The sequence below is a fragment of the Oncorhynchus mykiss genome, chromosome 6 (assembly GCF_013265735.2).
Source record: "Oncorhynchus mykiss isolate Arlee chromosome 6, USDA_OmykA_1.1, whole genome shotgun sequence".
Classification (NCBI taxonomy): domain Eukaryota; kingdom Metazoa; phylum Chordata; class Actinopteri; order Salmoniformes; family Salmonidae; genus Oncorhynchus; species Oncorhynchus mykiss.
This window is the reverse complement of record NC_048570.1, coordinates 23,156,864-23,183,542: the sequence shown is the minus strand read 5'-3', so window position 1 is coordinate 23,183,542 and position 26,679 is coordinate 23,156,864. Positions and strand designations below refer to the sequence as shown.

Genomic DNA, 26,679 nt, shown 5'->3' with positions numbered 1-26,679 from the left:
CATGTTAGAGAAGCAGCAGAGAGGACAGTATGGACATGTTAGAGAAGCAGCAGAGAGGACAATATGGACATAGAGTAGAGAGACAGCCAGGCTCTTACTTGTTGGCCTTCTCCTGGTCGTATTTACACCGCAGGTCCAGTAGGTCTGTCTGGGCTGTGCTCAGAGCTAGAAAGATAAAGGAAGGCCATTAGTCATGATGTCCTTTCGCCTCACAGTGTCCAGAAAGGACCATCGGACAAAAATACTCACATGAATGCAGCACTTTGATCCTCTCCTCGGCCTCACCCAGTCTGTCGGCCAGAGTGGTATCTGCGTCTTCGGCCTTCCTATGAGGAAGACACAATGTCTAAGATGACCACACTTTAATAGACTCTCAGGAATACAGCACACAATACTGCATTGCATTCTGTTTACATCTAGGTCTATTTTCATTGTACAGTATGACTGATGAGGGCTGTTCTAATTTGTGTCTGTATTATACACATCATACACAGGGGTTATTATACACAGGGGTGTGAAGGAGGCGAGGACCAGGCCTGTGTTTCTCACCCCTCTGCCTGACTCTGGATCTGGTGGTTCTGCTGAGGTGAGCATGTGGCTCTGCAGGCCTGTTTGCTTTTGGGAGTCATCACACAGGCGGTCCGGCTCGATGCCTCCACAGCTCCTGACGCTGCTGCTGGGCCGTCCTCTGTGTCGTCTGTGGAGAAGAGAAGGATAGGAGAGGGAGAGGAGTACAGATGAGAGCTGTAGTCATCTGAAGTGAGGGGCCACAGAGAGAGTGCATGGAACAGAGACATCCTTGTGCACTTGGGTTGGAAACGATTCAGGGAACAGAACAGAAAACCGGAAAATAACGTCATTTTTCAAGGACCAGAATCAGGAACAAAAGTGATCGATACCGTTCTGGAACAGAAACGTTATTTTAAAAGCATGGGAACAGGTTAATAACGTTATTTCTTACGAACATGTGATTTTTTCCCCAGTCACACAACAAATAATACACAACAAAGCACCTATGCAAATCCCTCACTCTGTCACTCAGAAACTTATTCAAGTGTCTGCCTGTCAGCTGAAAATCTTTGCCAGTGTTTGTGTGTGTAGGCTACCTGCCCCGCCAAAGCATAGTCTACTATAGCCTATTGACTTTACAAGCGTGATTCAGAAATTAGAGAGAGATTTTTAATAAGAGAAGAATGGATTGACTTTTTCAATGCTAGTTAAGGATACTATAGTTATTACGTTTCACATTGGATTTACTAATGACAAAAAGGTAAGACGTCGGGGAACAGTGAAACGAAACAACGATTTGTAAATAATTTCTGTTTTACTACCCTGCTTGTGTGGCTTATAGTGTGTTTTTGCACAACAAAACCACTTTCTAGATGTTTTTATCTGAAAAATAAATGCTTTACAACTTTGAACACACAAGCAGCAGTGAGCTGGGCCTGGGCCCATTCTGGGGTGAGTGCTGTGGCAATGGCACTGACCTGGCTTGTTAAAGCACTCCAGGTGTCTCCTCCAGTGCCTGCTGACCTCCCTGACCAGGGCCTCACTGTCTGGGGCCGAACTCTGCAGCTGCTGCAGCCTCTCCTCCAGGGTGTGTGTGGCCTCCAGCACAGGAGCTGGGTCTGAGAGCAAAAACACACGATGGAGAGGAATTTGCTATTATTCTATGAACCATTCCACACAAAACAGCCACTCACAAATAAAGAGAATTCAAAAGCTTGTACAGTGCATTCGGAAAGTACTCAGACCCTTTTACTTTTTCCGCATTTTGTTAAGTTACAACCTTATTCTAAAAATAATGTTGTTGTTGTTTTTTCCTCAATCTACACACAATACCCCATAATGACAAAGCAAAAACAGGTTTTTAGAAATTGTTGAAAAATATATTACAAATAAAAAAATGGAAATATTACATTTACATAAGTATTCAGACCCGTTACTCAATACTTTGTTGAAGAACCTTTGGCAGAGATTACAGCCTCAGGTCTTCTTGAGTATGACGCAATAAGCTTGGCACACCTTTATTTAGGGAGTTTGTCCCATTATCCTATCAAGTTGTCAGGTTGGATGGGGAGCATTGCTGTACAGCTATTTTCAGGTCTTTCCAGAGATGTTCGATAGGGTTCAAGTCTGCCTGGGCCATGGAAGGACATTGAGACTTGTCCCAAAGCCACTTCTGCGTTGTCTTGGCTGTGTGCTTAGGTTTGTTGTCCTGTTGGAAGGTGAACCTTCATCCCAGTCTGAGGTCCTTAGCGCTCCGGAGCAGGTTGTCATCGAGGATCTCCCTTTACTTTGCTCCGTTCATCGTTCCCTCATTCCTGACTAGTCTCCCAGTGCCTGCCTCTGAAAAACATCCCCACAACATGATCCTGCCACCACCATGCTTCACCGTAGGGATGGTGCCAGGTTTCCTCCAGACGTGACGCTTGGTATTATTGTGTTGTGGCTATGACTACAGACCCGTAGCACTCACGTCCGTAGCCATGAAGTGCTTTGAAATGTTGGTAATGGCTCACATCAACACCATTATCCCGGAAACCCTAGACCCACTACAATTTGCATACCGCCCAAACAGATCCACAGATGACGCTATCTCTATTGCACTCCACAATGCCCTTTCCCACCTGGACAAAAGGAACACTTATGTGAGAATGCTATTCATTGACTACAGCTTAGCGTTCAACACCATAGTACCCTCAAAGCACATCACTAAGCTAAGGATCCTGTGACTAAACACCTCTCTCTGCAACTGGATCCTGGACTTCCTGACGGGCCATCCCCAGATGTTGAGGGTAGGTAGCAACACATCTGCCACGCTGATCCTCAACACTGGAGCCCCTCAGGGGTGCGTGCTCAGTCCCCTCCTGTACTCAATGTTCACCCACGACTGTATGGCCAGGCACGACTCCAACACCATCATTAAGTTTGCAGATGACAACAGTGGTAGGCCTGATCACCGACAACGACGAGACAGCCTATAGAGAGGTCAGAGACCTGGCCGGATGGTGCCAGAATAACAACCTATTCTTCAACGTAACCAAGACTAAGGAGATGATTGTGGACTACAGGAAAAAGAGGGCCGAGCACGCCCCCATTCTCATCGACGGGTCTGTAGTGGAGCAGGTTGAGAGCTTCAAGTTCCTTGGTGTCCACATCAACAACAAAACTAGAATGGAAACTAAAAAGATTTGGCATGGGTCCTCAGATCCTCAAAAAGTTCTATAGCTGCAACATCGAGAGCATCCTGACTGGTTGCATCACTGCCTGGTACGGCAACTGCTCGGCCTCTGACCGCAAAGCACTACAGAGGGTAGTGCGTACGGCCCAGTACATCACTGGGGCTAAGCTGCCTGTCATCCAGGACCTCTACACCAGATGGTGTCAGAGGAAGGCCCTAAAAATTCTCAAAGACCCCAGCCACCCCAGTCATAGACGGTTCTCTCTACTACCACATGGCAAGTGGTACCGGAGTGCCAATTCTGGAACAAAAAGGCTTCTCAACAGTTTTTACCCCCAAGCCATAAGACTCCTGAACAGGTAATCAAATGGCTACCCAGACTATTTGCATTGTGTGCCCCCCAAGCCGCTTCTTTTTTACGCTGCTGCTACTCTCCGTTTATCATATACCATAATTTGCAAATAAATTCATTAAAAATCCTACAATGTGATTTTCTGGATTTTTTCTCATTTTGTCTGTCATAGTTGAAGTGTACCTATGATGAAAATTACAGGCCTCTCTTATCTTTTTAAGTGGGAGAACTTGCACAATTGGTGGCTGACTAAATACTTTTTTGCCCCACTGTATGTAAATAAGGTATTATTTTGATATAATTTTTTTTTCTTCTAAAAACCTGTTTTTGCTTTGTCATTATGGGGTATTATGTGTAGATTGATGAACATTTTTTATTTAATCAATTTTAGAATAAGTCTGTAACGTAACAAAATGTGCAAGTCAAGGGGTCTGAATACTTTCTGAACGCACTGTACATCTGAACATAATGTAAAAACGGTCAAGTATAAACACTTCAGTCAAGTGAATTTCATTGCAGTCTATTTGATCAAATATGATGAGATGTCACAATTATCCTGGTTCTGCTGTCAAAATACTTATCCTATTATTCAACTTGTGTCAGGATCTTTAAAATGTAACTTTTTAAACAGCCTACTATCCCAAATCCTGCATGAGACAGTACAGGACAGTGCATCATATGCGCTCCTTCACAGCAGTATCAACAGTAGGAGACAGAATCCCACTGAGAAATTGTTCCCAAGAGTGTCTCTGGAATTCACTCAAATGAGATGCCTTTGAAAATCTCACAGGCTGGGCCTAATGACATGAATAGACTAAACTACTGAGATCAAATTCAATGGAGAGCATAACCTAAATGTATAAATTCATTAAAAAGTAAACCGCATAGATTGCAGTAGAATATGACACGCACTTTAGTCCCGAGTATACACCTAAACAAAGTGTGGAAAAAGTCTGCTCCTGAAACGAACAGAAAAAAAAAGAAGCTGGATTCTTTAGCACAACAGAGGAGCTGCTTTGCATTGCATGTGCAGCAGAGCTGGGCCCCGTGGGGCCAACTAGGAGTCTGTTTCTCTGCTAACAAGTCTCCTCTGTATCATTTGATCATTTAAATTATTATGCCAGGAATTCTCAGGAGGCGACTCGGCACTCCACTTCACAGGGCTGTTTTTAATCTTCCCTTCCCTTTCTTCCCCTCCCGAAAAGTTCAACAGCTCTGAGAGAGAGAGCTGCTCCTGTTGTGTACCTGCATGCCGCACACCAAAGGAGGTGACTTCTAGTGCCAAAGCACAGAGAGAGAGGCTCAGGGGAGCTGTCTGACAAGGAGGAAGGGAGGATGTAGAGACACACACCAGCCCTTTAAAACTCCAAAAGAGGAGGGGAAATCGCTGCTTTGCTGCACAAACTTTTCTCCCGCAGCTTTCATCCGTTCGTCTTTCTGCTGCTGTGTGGATCACAATCGTATCCTTTCATAGCATGGGCACAGACAGAACTGACTTTTCAGAGAGCCTAACCACAGACGTTTACACTTCAACAGACACCACTGAGACAAGACAGCCAAGACTAAACAGGCCACAGAAACACAACAGTCAAACGTACAAACACTTATCAGGGACGCACAAGTTTAAATAAGCAATTTGTTGAAAGACTTCCACAGCCACTTGACATATCTGAAGTTTCATCAGAAACACTTGGTCAGAGATAACCGATTGAACCATTTTTTCCCAGGACCATTTACAGTAAAATTAGCCTTCTGCGTGTCTATGTTCACTGTTACACCAACACTGGAGATATTGCATCAGTCACATGGGACATCACACTGAAGAGAAAAGCTCTTCTTAGACAAACAGGATGACTTAAAACAGTGCTATTCACATCGACCCACTGTCACAGAAATCCCTTTATCAGCCTCTTTTCCATATATCCTTTTAACCTTCCCTGATCAAAACGCAGAGATTACGGTAGGCTCTCATACGTGGACAAGCAGGGATTATCAATCAGTGGCTAAATCAAATTTAAAGTGACGGTAGATAAACTACATGACCAAAAGTCTGTGGACACCTGCTCGTCGAACATCTCATTCCAAAACCATGGGCATGAAGAGGCGACTCCAGGATACTGGGCATCTATGCAGAATTCCTCTGTCCAGTGTGTGTTCTTTTGCCCATCTTAATATTTTCTTTTCATTGGACAGTCTGAGATTTGGCTTTTTCTTTGCAACTCTGGCTAAAAGGCTAGCATCCCGTAGTCACCTCTTCACTGTTGACGTCGAGACTGGTGTTTTAATGAAGTACTATTTAATGAAGCTGCCAGTTGAGGACTTGTGAGGCGTCTGTTTCTCAAACTAGACACTCTACTGTACTTGTCCTCTTGCTCAGTTGTGCACCAGGGCCTCCCACTCCTCTTTCTATTCTGGTTAGAGCCAGTTTGCGCTGTTCTGTGAAGGGAGTAGTACACAGCATTGTACAAGATCTTCAGTTTCTTGGAAATTTCTCCCATGGAATAACCTTAATTTCCCAGAAAAGAATAGACTGACGAGTTTCAGAAGAAAGGTCTTTGTTTCCCGCCATTTTGAGCCTGTTATCGAACCCACAAATGCTGATGCTCCAGATACTCAACTAGTCTGAAGAAGGCCACTTTTATTGCTTCTTTAATCTGAACAACAGTTGTAAAAGGGTTTTCTAATGATCAATTAGCTTTTTAAAATGACAGCTAATCCAAGTTTAACACAACTTGCCATTGGAACACAGGAGTGATGGTTGCTGATAATGGGCCTCTGTACGCCTATGTAGATATTCCATTAAAAAAAATATATTTCGTTTCCCGCTACAATAGTCATTTACAACATTAACAATGTCTACACTGTATTTCTGATCAATTTAATGTTATTTTAATAGACAAAATGTGCTTCTTTCAAAAACAAGGAAATGTCCAAGTGATCCCAAACTTTTGAACGGTAAAATATACATATATGCGTCCATCTCAGTGAACTGATCCATCGCGGAGGCCTAAACTAAAAGCCAATTTATGCTTGAACCGAAAATATGGTTGGAGGCTCCATGTTGGAGGCTCCAAATCGAGCTCTGTACCACATCACCATGCCCCTCCCAAATGTTGCAACAATGCGGAGAGATCTGTATAGCTCCGCATTGACATGATTGGTTGACAGTAGGTGGGCGCGGCACATCCTGTATAAACACAAACGCACTTCCTTGACAACAGCTCTGCACTGCTCGGTGAAGCACAAGAAGTGAATGCCCTGATTTCTGCATATCACCGTAAATCTGCATGGCCAATGCAGACGTCGGATTGACAAATTGTTAGCGTTTGATTGTTAGTGTATATTCACCATTACATATACCGTTAATCCCTAATCTACAATGTTTGTTACATTGGTCACGGTAATTACTTTGATGCTTTCAATATTATTCCAGTCTTTCTGTTCTCATTGTCTGAGTGGACACATTGTTTGCACAACCTATGGTACACTTGTGAGAAACAAGTTTTGATATATTTCATTCCATTTACGAGTTTTGTCAATTTAGTCATTGTCTTTTGTTTGGTGCTCTCCTGTCAATTTTGAGTAAGGACGCGCACGCATAGAAGTAGTCTATAGGCTACCAGCTGTCTCCCTTTCGATAACCACTCAGCGTGAATGCGAAAAATGTCATGCTCTGATCCTGTGGAGAGGTCATAAAATGCGCTTGGCAGGGACTGAAATAGTTTCCGGTACTCATTTTGGGTGCTGGTACTGTTTATAATTTGGTGCAAGAGCTCCACAATACTTCTGAGCTAATATTCTATAAGAGGAACAGAAGCTCAAGCAGTAGAACATTTGAGGTGCCAATACTCAGCTCCGGTGAGCTCATCCCCAAGTCAAGCACTGCTTCTTATCCCTTGCAAATAGCCTACAGCTGTGTCTGTCCGGAGCTCACTGGCGGGGTAACTCTGAGGGCCCAGAATATTTTACACAATGTTGCAGATAGGCCATGTGCAGCCAATGTGATTTCTAGGATATACATTTTTATCAGGATGCTTTCTACCTGCAGGCTGCAATGTTTTCATTTGTTGACTTTATATAGGCTATTTTACATAGTTGGTAATGGCAAATAAGTAACTTTTTAGGGTTGTATCATTTTGATTAACCACATGACAATGTTGAGATATGAAGACTTATAAATGAAATGAAACTGTTTCACGCAAATTTACATATGAAAACCATAACTGGCACGCAGATCGGTAGAAATTGTAAGATACATTTTCATTCAACATGAGAAAGGTTGCTGACTCCTCATGTAGCCTATTAACTTCAGGGGGGTAATGGCAGAATCTGCGAAAGCCAGCAGGAGCGGGAGGAGAATAGTTGGGTCAGCTAAGTTTTTTTTCTCTTCTGGTTATCTAGATCTCTGGCGCCCTCGTGAGGCATGTCTTATTTCATCAAACCATAAACTTTAAGTATAAGACAGGCTCAATGCATATAGATTATTTTATTAAAACACATAGGGTGTGTCTATATATGGAAAAATACTTAAAAAATGTCAACCAATCCATTGGTAGAAAGAACAGACGACTTTCGGTGGACCAAGATGTTTTTTAGTCGGGGACAGTCCTATAGAAGTATAATTGATTAACTGTTTTATGAGGTCTTTCTATAGAAATAAAAAAAAATGTTGCTTGTTTCCCTCTAGAGTAGAATAGAAAACAGCACTTGAATCAGACATTATTTTAGGGATACTATGGTTTGTGCATGTGCCTTAAAGTGTTTTTTTCCCTTTTCTTCATGTGTTGGTCATTGTAAGTCATTTTTGATGATGCTGTGATGAAACAATTTCCCCAGTTGGGATTAATAAAGTAACACTCTACTCTCGGATGTTGCTTGTAGAGGCAGTATGGAACTTGGTAGGGAGTGTTGCAATCGAGGACAGACAATTTTTAGGTGCTTCTGCACTCGGTGGTCCTGTTCTGTGAGCTTGTGTGGCCTACCACTTCGGGGCTGAACCATTGTTGCTCCTAGACGTTTCCACTTCACAATAACAGCACTTGCAGTTGACCGAGGCAGTTCTAGCAGGGCAGAAATATGACAAACTGACTTGTTGGGAAGGTGGCATCCTATGACGGTGCCACGTTGAAAGTCACTGAGCTTCTCATTAAGGCCATTCTACTGCCAATGTTTGTTTATGGAGATTGCATGGCTGTGTGCTTGATTTTACACACCTGTCAATAACGGGTGTGGCTGAAATAGCCGAATCCACTAATTTGAAGGGGTGTCCACATTCTGCTGTATATATAGTGTATATGGTAGATCTGTATACAAAATTAACCCAGTCAAAGAGGAGAGCAGCAGGGGTACTCTGAGGGACCAGGGTGTAGCTCTGAAAGCTGGGCAATCATTTGGGGGAGAGTCAAAGAAGACTGCTGATAATGAAAGAGAACAGGGCTACTAATTGACGTTGCTAATATGCAGTGCTGGATATTCCTTTAAGAGCAAATCTCTAACTGTAAATCTTTACTAAAAAAGGAATATTAAATAATTTAATGGAGTTAATGGAGTACACTATCCTGCCATTATACCTAGAATGACTTAATCCCAATCATGAAGCGAACCATGGCCGACCCACCATTATGTACAGAAGTCAGTCATATCGTTATCTATGCAACTACAGTAAATGTTTTAATTCAGCCCTTATCTTAATTATGATTGATTGGACATCTGCCCTGAGGTCATGATAACAGATAGCATAACAGCACCTCATTGAGGGTCATAAATCGTAGCACATTAATACATCATATTCTTCAGTGAAACATGGTTCATTACCACATGAATCACAGTGACTGAGAGAAGGTGTTGATGAACAGAATTTTATGAGGAGGTTCAGAGGTCATTCTGGACACACACACGCCTGCTGTCCTCGCAGTATACCAGCAAAGACAAGTTGGCATTCAGGATCCTGGCATCATTTGTACTTCACCACAGTTCTTTAAAAAGTTCTACCTGGTTTGGTGTTATTGTGTAAGCTATCATAGAATCTATGTGTGTGTGGTCTCATCATCTACATTGTTTACACTGTGAGCAGAGTTTGCATCAGCGTTACAGATGAGATAAAGGGCTTCCATGGCTGGTTCCTAGCAGCCACTGGTCTGGTGTTACTCTGCTATTGCTCATCCCACAGCAGGGGGGAGCTCTCTGGGTGCTGGGTGTTGCTCCTTGACAGGCCAGGGCTAGCCTGGTCACCACAGATCTGTTTGTGCTGGATAGCTAACTCCTATGGTTGTTCCTATGAAGTTGGATATAGAACAGGCTTGGCCAGGGCCCATTGTGTTTTTGTCCACATAGAAACTGTGTCTGGTGGGACAGACAGGTCCCAAACGTGTGTCTGGGTGGGCGGTGGTGGTGCGTAGGAGTGGACGAGGGTGGCGTGAGCCAAGACAAGCAGGTGTGTTGGGGCGGTCCGTCTTGGCCCTGTCAGCGATACACCATCATTAGGCGGTGTGGGCTCAGCGGGGTGCACCACTACGTCTCCCTGGGCCCTGTGTAATTACGCTCTGACATAATTAACCCAGCAAGCCCATTAGCCAAGCGCTGGCTGGCTGGAGAGAGGAAAAAAACTCTATAATTATGTGTTGTGCGTGTGTTAATGAGGCCAGCTGTGTTCCCATCATACAACACGAACAAATTAATTTATAAGGCTGTGCTTCAAGGTTTTTTTATTTTCATTCAAAACAGTCTTGTTTTTGTTTTTTGTTTTTCTCCAAGTGGTCTTCAAGGTCCAAAAACATAATTTTCTGCTGTTGCAACAAACCGTAACACTGTCATGGACAGAAACTAGGTTGACTGAACTGTTAGTCCTTAGTTCAACCTTCAAAGACAAAGTGCATCATCAAAATGGCTACCTTTGAAAAAGGTTATTTTTTAGTTTAATTTTAAATGCTAACAAACTTAGAGTACGGGAGTCTCCATCCAAAGCAGCTAAAGTCTAATAGTCTTTACAAAGTCATCTATTCTTTTAACAACTGCAGTCACTTGCACTCACAAGGTACAATTATTTAATGTCTATCCTTGTTTCAACCTAGATTATATAGATTTTTGTAGCTACAATAAAACCATTTAACAAAATATTAACTTTGACAAGCAGGTGTCCATATACTTTTGGTAATGTAGTGTATCTCTCCCAGGAAATACAAAAATCCTAATACTACAGTAAAATCAGTAGGTTTCTGTGCTGTCTTTTCAATACTACACACCTGATATTCAGAGAGCAGAACAAACGTTTGTCCCTTGACGTCTTGATGTGAAGAAGAGAGTGAAAGATAAAGAAACAGAAAGAGTAATGGTGAAAGAAGAGTCTTTCACTGACAGACAAGCTGAAAGAGACACTCTTTAACATGCTCTGCTGTATGTGTTCCACACATGCCTTTGTCTGGCAGACTGAAGGACATAGACGGCATTACATCAATAACTAGTGTCTCTACAACAATGTCAAAAGACACTCTTAGAAATATACATTAACAAAAAACTAACTCCACCACTTTAATTGATAGAGTAAGCGTTCATGTTTTCTTTCTGCATTACAAAACTAATAAGCAATAACTGTTTCGTGAACAACTGAAGTCATGTAGACTTCAGAGCTTGAGTGTCAGTCTTACCATTATATAGACTATATATACAAAAGTACGTGGACAAATTCCATTCAACTATTCAATATTCTTTTTTTAGTAAAGATTTACGGTTAGAGATTTGCTCTTAAAGGAATATCCAGCACTGCATATTAGCAACTTCAATTAGTAGCCCTGTTCTCTTTCATTATCAGCAGTCTTCTTTGACTCTCCCCCAAATGATTGCCCAGCTTTCAGAGCTACACCCTGGTCCCTCAGAGTACCCCTGCTGCTCCCCTCTTTGACTGGGTTCATTTTGTATACAGATCTACCATATACACTATATATACAGCAGTAAGTGGACACCCCTTCAAATGAGTGGATTCGGCTATTTCAGCCACACCCGTTGCGGACAGGTGTATAAAATCAAGCACACAGCCATGCAATCTCCATAAACAAACATTGGCAGTAGAATGGCCTTAATGAAGAGCTCAGTGACTTTCAACTTGGCACCGTCATGGGATGCCATCTTCCCAACAAGTCAGTTCGTCATATTTCTGCCCTGCTAGAACTGCAAGTGCTGTTATTGTGAAGTGGAAACATCTAGGAGCAACAATGGTTCAGCCATGAAGTGGTAGGCCACACAAGCTCACAAAACGGGACATAGCTCTGAAGCAACACTCACTACCGAGTTCCAAAATGCCTCTGGAAGCGACGTCAGCATAATAACTGTTCGTCGGGAGCTTCATGAAATGGGTTTCCATGGCCGAGCAGCCACAACACAAGCCTAAGATCACCATGTGCAATACCAAGCGTCGGCTGGGGTGGTGTAAAGCTCGCCACCATTGAACCCTACCTGTCTGAATGCATAGCGCCAACTGTAAAGTTGGGTGGAGGAGGAATAATGGTCTGGGGCTGTTTTTCATGGTTCAGGTTAGGCCCCTTAGTTCCTGTGAAGGGAAATCTTAACACTACAGCATACAATGACATTATAGATGATGATGTGCTTCCAACTTTGTGGCAACAGTTTGGGGAAGGCCCTTTCCTGTTTCAACATGACAATTCCCCCGTGCACAAAGCTAGGTCCATTCAGAAATGGTTTGTCGATATCAGTGTGGAAGAACTTGACTGGCCTGCACAAAGCCCTGATCTCAACCCCGTCAAACACCTTTGGGATGAATTGGAAGGCCGACTGCGAGCCAGGCCTAATCGCCCAACATCAGTGCCCGACCTCACTAATGCTCTTGTGGCTGAATGGAAGTCCCCACATTAATGTTCCAAAAATCTAGTGGAAAGCCTTCCCAGAAGAGTGGAGGCTATTATAGCAGCAAAGGGTGGACCAAATCCATATGAATGAATGATTTTGGAATGAGATGTTTGACGAGCAGGTGTCCATATACTTTTGGTAATGTAGTGTATCTCTCCCTCCATACACACACACTTCCTCTCTGTTCTGAGAACACACTCTACCGGTCCCTCTGGGGGTCTCTGCTCCACGGGGATCCATTGGAGAGGCCCAGCTCTTTTATGAACATAATGGATTATTAAGCACCTCAAACATCTCCTGGGCCTTTGTTTATTACTGCTCTTATTAATCACTTGTGCAGAATGTCGTCCCGCCCAAAGGAGCTTTCATTTTCAAAACCGCCACAAACATGGCACACACACATAGCTCTCTGAGTTCCCTCATCTTCTATGGAATGTACTCAGCAGCACACTTATTATACAAATCCCCTCAATACCTTACAGGCGTCCATAAGCCTCTCTCTCTCTCTCTCAGGTGTCTGCCAACATATATAGAGAGATACAAGGGGAAAGTAATGCTATTTTAATAGAATAGGGTCAACGCAACAGTCAATAACGCTCTGTTCTTACAACCTTGGAGCCAAAGGAAATAACCAACGGACTGAAATATGTACTGCACTTACAATCTCGCAGGCCAAGGAGACTTCAATACATGAATGTTCACTGTGCAATGAAGTCACAAAGCCATGATGGAATTGTGTGTATACAGTTGTTGTACCTGGTCCTTGAACCTGTACCATGCAGTAGTATTTTATCACCACTAGCAAGCACTGTTGGCCCAACGTTTCAGCTGATGCAGATCTCAGCCCTGCCAAGGGCCCAACAAACATAAAACACACGCAGGCGCGCACACACACAAACATACGAGTGCATTCAGATCAGCACCTCTTCACACACAGTAAGTGAGCTCCCTGCTCAGATGAAAGGTACTGTGTTATTCAGGAGAGATGGAGGTAGAGAGAGAGAGAGAGAGAGAGAGAGAGAGAGGGATGGGTGATCCTGAGGGAGGAGCGTGAGTAAAGAGAGGGGAGGCAGAGCAAACACCTGGAGCGCCAGTCTCAGGGCTACGCTCCTGGCGACAAGGCCCGCTCCTCTTCTCACAGTGACAGGTACAAACAGCAAGGTTCAAACACTGTCTCAGAGTCAGAGACACTCACACAGGAGGGAGAGTGAGGGATAGAGATCAGGAGAGATCAGGAGAGATGAGGAGAGATGAGCAGAGATCAGGAGAGACCAGGAGAGTTGAGGGGAGATGAGGAGAGGAGAGACCAGGAGAGTTGAGGGGAGATCAGGAGAGACCAGGAGAGATCAGGAAAGACCAAGAGCGATGAGAAGATACCAGGATAGACCAGGAGAGACGAGAAGAGACCAGGAGAGATGAGGAGAGACCAGGAGAGATGAGGAGAGACCGGGAGAGATGAGGAGAGACCGGGAGAGAGGTGTAGCTCTGGAGAGCCAATGCAGTCATGGAAACTGTCACTGTTTTTCACATTCTGTGATGGAGAACTAGTTTATTTACACTGATCAAAAGGTATGGAGGTGAAAATAGAAACAATGAAGCATTGTATACAAGTATTTTTCCAGGCCTGATATGCATCTTAAAATGCATGACATTATGATTCTGGTGTGTGACAGTTGGGCTTGGAGACCCAATAATAGTTTTTTTATTTGTATAACATTTTCAAGGTGTTCTCATTGCTCAGACCATATACAAAAACATATACTGTTCCCCATAAAATGCATAGGATGTAGTGGAGTTGCCTCATAGAGCATGCCTTGTAGAACTGTTCATGATACCGGTCCAGGTTGCCATAGTCACATTGTCGTGCTACATGTATTTCTTTGTCACAGGAAACAACACCGCTCTGCACCACTCTGGGTGGTACCACTAAAGCTAGCTAACTTCATGATGTGTTCATATCCTATCTGGATGGAGTTAGGACCACAGAAATCTTATTCAATTACTAGAGGGGCTATGCCATAAATTCTCGAAGTTCCAGAATGAAGTGAAAATGGCAGCCATATTGTTCAAGGAGAAATCCAAACCAGTCTAATTGGAATGAATGACAGTATAGCCATTATCCTAATTTTACTTATGTAGGGAAATAAAACAAAGGCATGTGATACTCTATATCAAAAATTGTATTGTATCATATAATTATTGTCAACCTAAAATATTGTTATATTATCATAAATACAGTTTATATGGGTTTTATACCAATTTCCAGTATAAGTAGCCTCTAAAATATATGTAAACACACCATAAATGTCAAAAATACACAAGTGAAGCTGAGTCCAGACACATCAAATATAATGATAGCTATCTTGTTTAGCAGCTGGGAATTGATACACTTGCTGACTTTACAGTAAAAACAAAAGCCAAATCATAACAAAATATGAAGAATGAGCCATTAGTATAGAGGATTTCTGTTGACATCAGCCAAAAGAGCAGAGTGATGTGTATGTTAGTGTCTGTATGTCTGCCCGTGTGTGTGTGTGTGTGTGTTCATAGGAGAGAGCGAGAGCGAGAGAGCAAGAGCGAGAGAGAGAGAGAGAGAGACAGAGAGAGAGAGACAGAGAGAGAGAGAGAGAGAGAGAGAGATTGGTGACACACAGTGTATAGTATTTCCTCTGTCTATAACATTCATATGAATTGTGAAATTGAAAACAGCATCATAACATGTTCATCGTTATTGTGGATAACTGATACCTGACACCAAACGTCACTGCTAAATGGATACAACAGGTCACATATTGAGTTGCTGCCCTTGTCCCCCTCCCCCTCCCTGGCTCTCCTTCTGCATTCATTAACTCTGCTGTCGGCTGCTCTCATTGGACCAATGGCCTTTGAGTGTCAGCAGACCGACCAGCATGCAAGGATCCTTTCAATTGAAATAAGAGGAGCGAGAGAAAAAAATGCCTGGCAATGAATAGTAATAACGGCATTAAGATTAACGAGCACGGTGTGTTAAGAATAATTGCGTCTGTCAGAATATTAAAAATACATGAGCTGGAGCATTTGTTTGGAGACTGGTGGGAAAGCAGCACATTGTTGTGTTTATAGGGGAGGAGGGAGATAAAGTGGGAACCACAGCCAACTGACTGTCCTCTGGTGTACCTGGAGCAATCCATTCTGGGAAGAGGGGGTGACCTTGGACAGGCCAGTGAGATGCACAATGATAAACAGACGTTGGATACCGCAGGCCCACCTCACAGTCACAGATGGCATATTCTGTGAGGGGGCCGATACACAAATACCCTACTTGTTGTTGTGACTCCTGTTTGGAATCAGATAGAGGTAAAGAATATCTGAAGGATAATAATTAACAGATTGAGACGTTTAGCAATTAGCAGTTAACGACAATTATTGGTATAGCATTATGGGATTAGACAGCAAATAATAAAATCAGCAGTTTTTGCTTTTACTGCTGTGCAAAAAAACAACTCCAATATTAACTCCTTCTGTGTAGTAAGCCCAGGAGAAATCATCCATGCACACACCTGCAGTGACACACAGTATGAGAGCTAAGACTAGAGCCTCCGATGAGGGAAAGTCTCCTAGATGCTAATGCTAGCGCAGGTCTAGGTAAAATCAGATGGAGATGAGTGTCTGGATTTGCTAATGCAAGGACACCTGATGTAGCCAGAGAGGCCCACACTTTTAGACAAGGCTCAACCCCCAACCCGGACAATCAAAGATAACTGATTGCTGGGATTGGATGTCCACTTCAATGTCATATGTTTACAAATTACATCACATTGGTCAAATGAACAGAAAATAGGAACTGATTAGAAAGTGAGTATGCATGCATGCGTGTGTGTGTGTGTGTGTGTGCGCGCGTGCGTGAAAGTAAAAGTAAATGTTCAATTCCATCCTTATAGCTACAAGGTTTCCGATACAGTTTAACCGCCACATGGTTTATGAGTACACTTTCTTGTCAATGCCTGTGTTGTCCTCCTTGCCTTACATTACCACTGTTGGTTCAGTCTGCTCTTGATAGAAAATGTGTTTATGACAAAATATAGCCCCTAAAACCATCCTGGGTCCTACATTAAGCCCTTGATACGTGAAAGTGTAGGTCAGGAAATCAAACTGAATAAATCTTAAAAGACATCAATTTCTTATCAAGAAAATAACTCAATTCAAAGTGTGTGGTGCAATATCAAGCAGGGGACTTCAATGAAAAATGGAGACCTTTAAAAGTAAGTCGCTATTTCTCCGACATCCACTTTTATCTTGAATTCATTAAATCTGTAAACAGCATTCTCTACTCTTGCCATGAGTGTTCCTCTGATCTAGCTGGAGATTGGACTGTGTTTTCCTCTCGTCTCCTGCAACAAAGAGCAATACTGTATAGTTTTCCCCGGCACCAAACAACAACAGAATAAACAGTCTTTCTCCCCATCCTTCGCGCCTTCTCTTTCTCTCTCACTTCCCCTGCTGGTCACATCAGGCTTGCGTTCCACACTAAGACAAGCTACAGTTGGCTTTTAATTGGCCCTCTGCAATCACCAGCCTATCCCCACAAGGATCGGCTCTCCTCAGCAATGCAACTCTCAAGGACCAGCACTCAGGTTTTGAAGTGGCCCCACACAGTCTTGGAAACCACAGAGAGCACCGACTCTAAAACATAGATAAGAGCTACGGTCTTATGATGTTACAGGATATTTAATCTGTATCAGAATGTTTTTAATGGCATTATACCCATAAATAACACAACAAGTTACTGTAACACACAGCTATTAATGTTCCCGATGTTGAAATAGGCCTACTCCCTCTTATCAATGTAACACACACAAGTACTGTTAAGGCTCAGACACACCAATAGCGTTTGTTGGTCGAGAGTACTTAGCACCTCTGAAAGTAATTTGCGAACTGAGTGCGCACAGCATGTAGAATCAAGTAAAGAATTATGGCGGGTGGTCCCTAAAACATTGATTGGCAGACAAACAAAGCAAAATCCGTGACAATAATAATAACCAATAATGAAATCATTACAATTGGTAAACTCTTCAAGCATTGTGTGTGTGTGTGTGTGTCTAAGAAAGTGCCATACTGGGCTACCAGAATAGCCATGTCCTGTCCAGAAACAACCCCTAGCCCCTCAACATCTGCTCTGTCAACTTTGTCCAACTGTCTGGAAGAGGTTAAGTCTTGGATGCAGAACAACTTCCTCCAACTCAACAGCAGCAAGACCGAGGCAACTCCTGCAGCATCCGCCCTGCCATCTCTCCTCAGTCATCACCAACCTGGGTTTGATATTCCGTGCACTTTCCTTCAATGCCCACATTAAATCACATATGTATAACATAATTCATAAGCCATGCCAAACTGCTTAATGCACCCAGGACCCGGCTCCAAACAAACCGTACCTTTTCCTGCCACGTACCACACCTTTGGAACTCCCTTCATGACAAGACTGTTCACTGTTGGGCTTTTAAAAATAAAAAAATCTATTTCATGCACTTTGAGTTAATTTATGCATCTGTCCTCGTGCTCCTAGACCTTAGTGCTGCTTTTGATACCATCGATCACCACATTCTTTTGGAGAGATTGGAAACCCAAATTGGTCTACACGGACAAGTTCAGGTCTGGTTTAGATCTTATCGGTTGAAAAGATATCAGTTTGTCTCTGTGGATGGTTTATCCTCTGACAAATCAACTGTACATTTTGGTGTTCCTCAAGGTTCTGTTTTAGGACCACTATTGTTTTCACTATATATTTTACCTCTTGGTGATGTCATTTGGAAACATCATGTTAACTTTCACTGCTATGCGGATGACACACAGCTGTACATTTCAATGAAACATGGTGAAGACCCAATGACAGCTTTGCACACTCTTGGCATTCTCTTATACCAGCTTCACCAGGAATGCTAAAAATAAAGAAAAACTCTTGAATGAGTAGGTGTTCTAAAACTTTTGACCGGTAGTGTAGGTAGCTAGGATATGTCAGTCTGCTAACAATTTACAGTTTATTAATAAGTCAATACACACTAAATCTTATGCAAACATTTGAGAAATAATACTTTATCTTGGCATTGTGGCACGGTGTGTGCAGCTATTAATATATGAATTAATAGATAATAGATCTGTGGTGTGTATTTATGGGTGCCTTGGGAAGCCAGGCTTCCCCAAATAAAGTGTCTCTTTTGTCTCTCTGTGTTTCATACATTTTCTTGAATGTACAGTATCTCACCGGAGAAAGCATCCAAGAGAATGAAACAGCGCCCCTCTGTCTCAGTATGTGTAGCCCATTTATCAGATTCTGTCTGATCAAAAAGAGTATGACATTGTTGTTGCCCGTAGCATTGAATGCAAGGGAAGCCAGCGAGCATTTGGCCTCCCCTTGATCATTTGTTTTATAAAATAATAGCCAACTGAGTGAGCTCAGCTGTGAATGGTCCTGGTGCACCAAAAAAAAGTGTCAAAAGGAAGTTAGTTTGGATTTGGCTTCAAACCAATCACATCACATTAGAAGCTAAACATTAACACCACATCTCGTTGTGTAATTGTCCTCCGGTGGCTAGCTAAAATCGTGCATTCCTAAATTAGCCATGGATGGAGATAGGGATTTGGACTTGTGGTTTTACTTCATTCTCCATACTGTCTAATGATTAGAACGGTGATTTAATTATCCATACTGGCTAATGATTATAACTGTGATTTAACTCTCCATACTGGCTAATGATTATAACAGTGATTTAATTCTCCATACTGGCTAATGATTATAACGGTGATTTAATTATCCATACTGGCTAATGATTATAACAGTGATTTAATTATCCATACTGGCTAATGATTATAACAGTGATTTAATTATCCATACTGGCTAATGATTATAACAGTGATTTAATTATCCATACTGGCTAATGATTATAACAGTGATTTAACTCTCCATACTGTCTAATGATTATAACTGTGATTTAATTCTCCATACTGGCTAATGATTATAACGGTGATTTAATTCTCCATACTGACTAATGATTATAACAGTGATTTAATTCTCCATACTGGCTAATGATTATAACAGTGATTTAACTCTCCATACTGTCTAATGATTATAACTGTGATTTAATTCTCCATACTGGCTAATGATTATAACGGTGATTTAATTCTCCATACTGACTAATGATTAGAACGGTGATTTAATTCTCCATACTGACTAATGATTATAACAGTGATTTAATTATCCATACTGGCTAATGATTATAACTGTGATTTAATTCTCCATACTGGCTAATGATTATAACAGTGATTTAATTATCCATACTGACTAATGATTATAACGGTGATTTAATTCTCCATACTGTCTAATGATTATAACTGTGATTTAACTCTCCATACTGGCTAATGATTATAACAGTGATTTAATTCTCCATACTGACTAATGATTATAACGGTGATTTAATTCTCCATACTGACTAATGATTAGAACGGTGATTTAATTCTCCATACTGGCTAATGATTATAACAGTGATTTAATTCTCCATACTGACTAATGATTATAACGGTGATTTTGATCAGACATTGTGCCCCTGGACTGAGAGGATGGACCTTCTTTTTCTTTCTTTTTGTACTTTTTACCCTCTTTTCATGATATCCAATTGGTAGTTACAGTCTTGTCCATCGCTGCAACTCCCGTACCGACTCGGAGAGGCGAAGGTTGAGAGTCATGCAGCCTCCGAAACACGACCCTTAACCCGGAAGCCAGTCACACCAATGTGTCAGAGGAAACACCGTACAACTGGTGACCGAAGTCAGCATGCATGCGCCCGGGCCCAAGGACATCGGCACAAGGACATCCCGGCTGGCCAAAACCTCCCCTAACCCGGACAATGCTGGGCCAATTGTGTGTTGCCGCATGGGTCTCCCGGTCACGGCCGGCTGCGACACAGCCTGGGAACCCGGGTCTGTAGTGATGCTTCTAGCACAGAAATGCACTCGGGAGGCACGAGAGGATGGAAGTTCAACATGTAGCTAGATGTAGTACATTAATGTTAACTAGCTGGCCTGCCACATTGTTGCCCAATGAAAGGAAGTTAGGCTAGTGAGCAAGCATTTTAGCCAGGTAGCCTAGGACAATCAAATCTAAAAGCTTGTACTGCATGACAGTCATAAACCATTTAGGCAACATGAAAGAGGAGGATGGCATTGGTGTTTCTCTACAAGTAGGGCGAGTTAGGTTTTTCTACTTGCACGCACGCACACAGAAATCATTCGGATACCATGGACAGCCACATCATATTTAGCTAATGTTGATTGGACTAAATCGTTTTTGGTATCTTTTAGTTGTCACTGTATTAGGACTAAGCAGAGGTGATTAGATGATGTTGAAATGTTGAAGTTGAAATGGTGCTGGAATAGTGGAGGCAGCGCCTGTTTTCTTTGCGACTGGCGGTAACTCTCTGTGGTTCTAAATCAATAGTTGTTTAGTAGTCCGAAAATGTCAGAAACATGAACTTGCTTGACCATGCCGTAGGTCATGTAACTGTTTGGTACATGCGGTATGTTTTGTGGATGATGCTCTCAGGTTTTCTGATGAAACAAAGGTGTGTTTGAATTTATTCTGCCACTGTATCTTGTTATTGTCTCGGCCTTAGGCTTATATATCTTGGTGTTAGAGCATATGAACTAATAGATTATACAGCAAACAACACAATTATCACAACACATTTTTGCCTGGCTTTGCTTCCCCAGTGATTTTACCCACACCCCGCTACTTTAATAGATTCATAGAATAGAGATAGAAGGGTGAACTCCTACTTTGAAAGGACATGAAGTGAAAGGACATGAAGTGTTGGCTGTGCACTTGACCAATGACAGGCATTCCAAATTTAACCCCGTCCACATGTGAAAGTTGAAATATCAAGTCGTTTTGGGTTTTATAGCAAAAACTGAAGAAAAAAAACAAGCCATTTTTTTATATTTCTATACAAAATGAAATAAACAAACTGTTTTCATGTTCCCGATTGCGCCGCTTTAACTTGGAAAGCAAACGATCAAAACGTACACAGACCGTTATCTAACCTCAGGAATCTTGACTTAATGTTGTCCATGACATAGGCTAATTAATTAACTTGACTGCTCTAACAACATAGACACCAAAATGTTCTGTCAATCTTCGAGATAAACATGAATTCCCGCACTTTGGCTGTTGTTCAGTCTTGTGCAGCATCACACAAGCTCTTTATCACTTGACTGTCATTCAGAAAATCCTTTCCTGAATCAGCTGATTGCGCGATAAAGTCCTCACATAACTAAACAGCTAGATAAAGGTGCATGAAACTATTATGCCTGATTATTGAAGAACCCCGTTAATGACAGTATACATTTTAGTTTTATTAGTCATGTTAAAGTTACTCTTTCAGTTAGAAGTATTCGATTTTGCAACCACATAATTATTTTGGATGTGTGCCCATGACAACTGTTTTCACACCATAAGATAGCGAGATATGTCACGACATCCGCCGCTCCTCTCCTTGTTCGGGCGGCGTTCGGCGATCGACGTCACCGGCTTTCTAGCCAGTGCCGCTCCATTTCTCATATGTCCATTTGTTTTGTCTTGTTCCATACACACCTGGTTTTTATTCCATAACCACACTGCATGTATTTAGTCCTATGTTCCCCTCCATGTCTTTGTGTGTAATTGTTTATTGTTATGTGGATATTGTCAGGCGCCATACTTTTGTTACGTTCCGTGTTTTTGGCACGTTTATGTTAAAGGTGCGCCTGCTTACTACACTCTGCTCTCCTGCACCGGACTTCACTTCCCGTACACACCCCTAACAAGATACAAAATGTTAAGGAGGTACAGTACAATTCCGAAATCTCCATACAAAAAAAAAAAAGTGTACAACAGCAATATCCAGGAATTTTACAGGATCAAGTTCAATGTGCAATTAAATTGTTAAATGCTTAGTATATGGTACAACGACAAACAGTATCATAAATGTAAGAAAGAAAGGTAGTGTTTTATGTCACACGATTGTTGCCAAATCTGTGAAGACTCCAAGCATGAGAAACCGTTTAAACATACACTACCGTTCAAAAGTTTGGGGTCACTTAAAAATGTCCTGATTTTAGAAAGAAAAACACTTTTTTTTTGTCCATTAAAATATCAAAATCGATCAGAAATACAGTGTAGACATTGTTAATGTTGTAAATGCCTATTGTAGCTGGAAATGGCAGATTTTTTAAATGGAATATCTACATAGGCGTACAGAGGCCCATTATCAGCAACCATCACTCCTGTGTTCCAATGGCACGTTGTGTTAGCTAATCCTAGTTTATCATTTTAAAAGGCTAATTGATCATTAGAAAACCCTTTTTCAATTATGTTAGCACAGCTGAAAACTGTTGTTCAGATTAAAGAAGCAATAAAAGTGGCCTTCTTCAGACTAGTTGAGTTTCTGGAGCATCAGCATTTGTGGGTTCGATTACAGGCTCAAAATGTCCAGAAACAAATACCTTTCTTCTGAAAATCGTCAGTCTATTCTTGTTCTGAGAAATGAAGCCTATTCCATACCAGAAATTGCCAAGAAACTGAAGATCTCGTACAACGCTGTGTACTACTCCCTTCACAGAACAGCGCAAACTGTCTATAACCAGAATAGAAAGAGGAATGGGAGGCCCCGGTGCACAACTGAGCAAGATAACAAGTACATTAGAGTGTCTAGTTTGAGAAACAGACGCCTCACAAGTCCTCAACTGGCAGCTTCATTAAATAGTAGTCGCAAAACACCAGTCTCAACATCAACAGTGAAGAGGCGACTCTGAGATGTTAGCCTTCTAGGCAGAGTTCCTCTGTCCAGTGTCTGTGTTCTATTGCCCATCTTAATCTTTTATTTTGTTTGGCCAGTCTGAGATAAGGCTTTTTCTTTGCAACTCTGCCTAAAAGGCCAGCATTCCTGGAGTCGCCTCTTCACGGTTGACGTTGAGACTGGCGTTTTGCGGATTTCACTGTTTCAGGGACAAAATTACATGTATTTAAGTATTTTGTTATTGTTGTTGTTATTATACATTTTCCCTAAAGTATTTATAATTTCTTCCAATTTTGATTTGTATGTTTAGGTCACATAATATAATTTAAAAGTATGCATTAAGTTGTCTGTAATAGAATAAACATGGCAGAAACTAATGTAGACATTAATAAATGCTTTTCTATAGCATCCAAAATATTTTTTACAATGGTGAGAGAATGCCAAGATGGAGGCGTGGCAGCTTAACACAGTGGCCCCTATCAGTCATCTTGTGTACTGTATATATAAATCATTGAGTCTAACGGTCATCTCGCACAAAACTGCGCATGTGCAGGCCGTCAAATCGAAGGCCCTCCTTCGATATGTTTTTTTTTAACGAAAATGTGTCAGTTTGTCACATGTTCAACTACTTAAGACATTGGCTTGAATCTAGGTTGTGCCTTTATATTGAGAAAATTAACAACTAAGGAATAGTTTTTCACTTCTCTCATTGACTTCTCAAACCCCAAACCACAGCCTGGTCTGCTTTGTCTGTTTCGTTCCCGGAAGTCTCGCGATGTTACGCCTCTTGGTTTAGAAACTCTGTGGTTGACCTAATGATGTTGACTTGGGTTTGGTGTGTAGTTGATCTGGCTGGGAAGAGTGATCCCCTATGGGAGGGTTGTTACATGAGTAATGTATGTTGTCTGTGTCTGTGTTGTGATGTGTGTGTGTGTGGCTCTGTTCCAGGTGGGAGACTCACCTGGGGCTTCGATAAGCTGCTTGTAGATTCCCAGGAATGCAGACTCTGCCTCCTTACTGCGCTTGTTCAGAGCAACCACCTAGAGAGAACAGGACAGGACACAGCCGTCAGGGTGACACTCAGGCATCAATACTACACCTGTGCTGAATGGACATTTATTGACCCATACACACCGCCAATCTACATTTAAATGCATTCTACACTGTTTTGACATATGAAGTAAACAGCCAGCATATAAAGTAATTGTGCAAATGAGACAGACAGAAACAAAACCACAATGATCCATCTGTAGAAGTTAATCCCCAACATGACATTCTGATGGGGTTTGTGTGCTGAATTATGTGAACAAGGTTCTGAGGTAATACTGCAAGCTGATATTTGGCCTCTTAAACCCCAACGTTGCAGTGTGTAGTGAGGTGACATTTGTCCTGTTAAAACGCAGGTGCTGGTGTGCTCTATGAAGCATGTCAGCGTCTGTGACCTCCATCACACCGGCACCCAGACCCTCCTGCTATTCTCCACTCCACGGGTGATGCAAACCAATTAACAATTCATTAGGAGGGACAAAGAAGGGAATTAGGCACCACCTGGCCCCATGGAGAGGGCACCTGCCCTGGTGGATATATGGGTTACAGTCCTCACAGCTCCTATAATACACCAGCAACCCTGTTGTCGGAGGATGTCATTGGCTGAAAGTCTTATAGATGTAGGATCTTAATTTGATTACTCTTTTGTTGCTGAGAGGAAGGAAATGCAAACTTGTAGAGCATTTGAGTTTTAAAAAAGCTCTTAAAGTTTTTATTTACACATGGAAATTTCAGACTTAATTTGCCCCAACGAAAAATGTAATCAACCCCTACAAAAATGTTGATTAATTACAAACCACTTTTCCTGTTGCTGCATGATTCTTTTCCTGCTGTAGCAAACATGCTCAAATTAAGATCGTACATCTGTAGTTTAGCAACTCTGAAATATTACATCAGCTCCACTCCAAATGTCCCTCCAGTCCAAGAACAGACTGAAAGCTAATTATTTCCATCTATTGTCTATAGAATTCCTGTCAGTGTTATAGTTTTGATCTGATCAGACACAATGACTTCTATTGAAGGGGCCAAGTGTATGGTTACATCTGAGACGTTCTTTAATGGTCTATCTTCAGCTCAACAATAGTATTGTGGAACACTGACTGAAAACACTTATGAGAATGGTGGAGAAACTGTTTAGAGGCTTATAAATAACAACTGTGGAAAACAGAGAGACAAAGAGCCCTTGATTTACTGGAAATGGCTTGTGTCCTCCCTGGAGAGGCAAAACGACAGCATCATGTTTAAAGAAATATCATAAAGATCAAACAAATCCCTCCCATCACTCCCACTCCGAGTTCATGGAAAAGCTTGAGCCCAATCAATACAGATGTAATAGTCTGCAGCTCTCAGCCGACTCCTCTACTCTCTCTCCCCCTCTCTTCCTACCGATCCACCCTCAGTAAAGAAGAACTGGTAGATATTAACATTATTCACATATGTATAGGCTACTTGCCAGCTGTTTCTAAATGTCAAACGCCCTTTGTCTCCCTGTCAATGAGATGCATTAACAAAGAAGAAGGCTACTGTCCCATTGTGAATGATGCCATGGTGAGCTCATTGACTGTCAACTGTGTCAATGCATTGATGAACCCATCAAACAGGGCCCTGAACTACAAATGTAAAAAGCACAGGACCTGAGAATGCAACAGGCTCCATTTTCCAAGCCCTTCATCATCCTTTAACGAGAGAACATGGAGATTACCTCCACAATCACACCATTAACCTGTCTGCAGCTGCTAGAGTAGACATCTATCACATGCCTGATGCCTCCTCACGTGAGCACACTCGGTATGCGTAACCCTCTCCCCTTACGCAAGCTGCCACTACCATCAAATCAAATGTTATTTGTCACATGCACCAAATACAACAGGTGTAGACCTTGCAGTGAAATACTTACTTACAAGCCCTTTAACCAACAATGCAGTTCAAGAAAATACCCCCCCAAAAAAGTAAGAGATAAGAATAACAAATCATTAAAGAGCAGCAGTAAATAACAACAGCGGAGATATATACAGGGGCACCGGTGTCGAGGCAATTGAGGTAATATGTACATGTAGGTAGAGTTATTAAAGTAATAATAACAGAGAGCAGCGTAGAGGGGGGGGGGGGGGGTGCAAATAGTCTGGGTAGCCATTTGATTCGATGTTTAGGAGTCTTATGCTTGGGGGTAGAAGCTGTTGAGAAACCTCTTGGACCTTTTTATTTCACCTTTATTTAACCAGGTAGGCTAGTTGAGAACAAGTCCTCATTTGCAACTGCGACCTGGCCAAGATAGAGCAAAGCAGTGTAACACAGAAAACAAAAGAGTTAAACATGGAGTAAACAATAAACAAGCCAATAACACAAACAAGTCAATGACACAGTAGAAAAAGGAAAGTCCATATACAGTGTGTGCAAAAGGCATGGAGGAGGTAGGCAATTAATAGGCCATAGGA

At 42.0% G+C, this 26,679-nt stretch overlaps 2 protein-coding genes across 6 annotated transcripts in view; both read right to left on the bottom strand.

Moving 5' to 3' along the window:
• LOC110525522 overlaps positions 1 to 26,679 on the bottom strand; it is a 500,086-nt gene that overhangs the window by 148,873 nt on the left and 324,534 nt on the right. The window lies entirely within an intron of this gene.
• LOC110525518 (homeobox protein cut-like 2) overlaps positions 1 to 26,679 on the bottom strand; it is a 117,885-nt gene that overhangs the window by 13,972 nt on the left and 77,234 nt on the right. For 4 of the 5 annotated variants that reach the window (XM_036979641.1, XM_036979642.1, XM_036979644.1 and 1 more), the window contains exons 4-8: positions 24,159 to 24,237; positions 1,488 to 1,628; positions 550 to 697; positions 250 to 326; positions 99 to 165 (exon numbers count right to left, since the gene is read on the bottom strand). In XM_036979641.1, coding sequence (XP_036835536.1) covers positions 99 to 165; positions 250 to 326; positions 550 to 697; positions 1,488 to 1,628; positions 24,159 to 24,237 — 512 coding nt within the window. The remainder of the gene's footprint in view (positions 1 to 98; positions 166 to 249; positions 327 to 549; positions 698 to 1,487; positions 1,629 to 24,158; positions 24,238 to 26,679) is intronic. The other variant, XM_036979646.1, reaches the window with a different exon arrangement.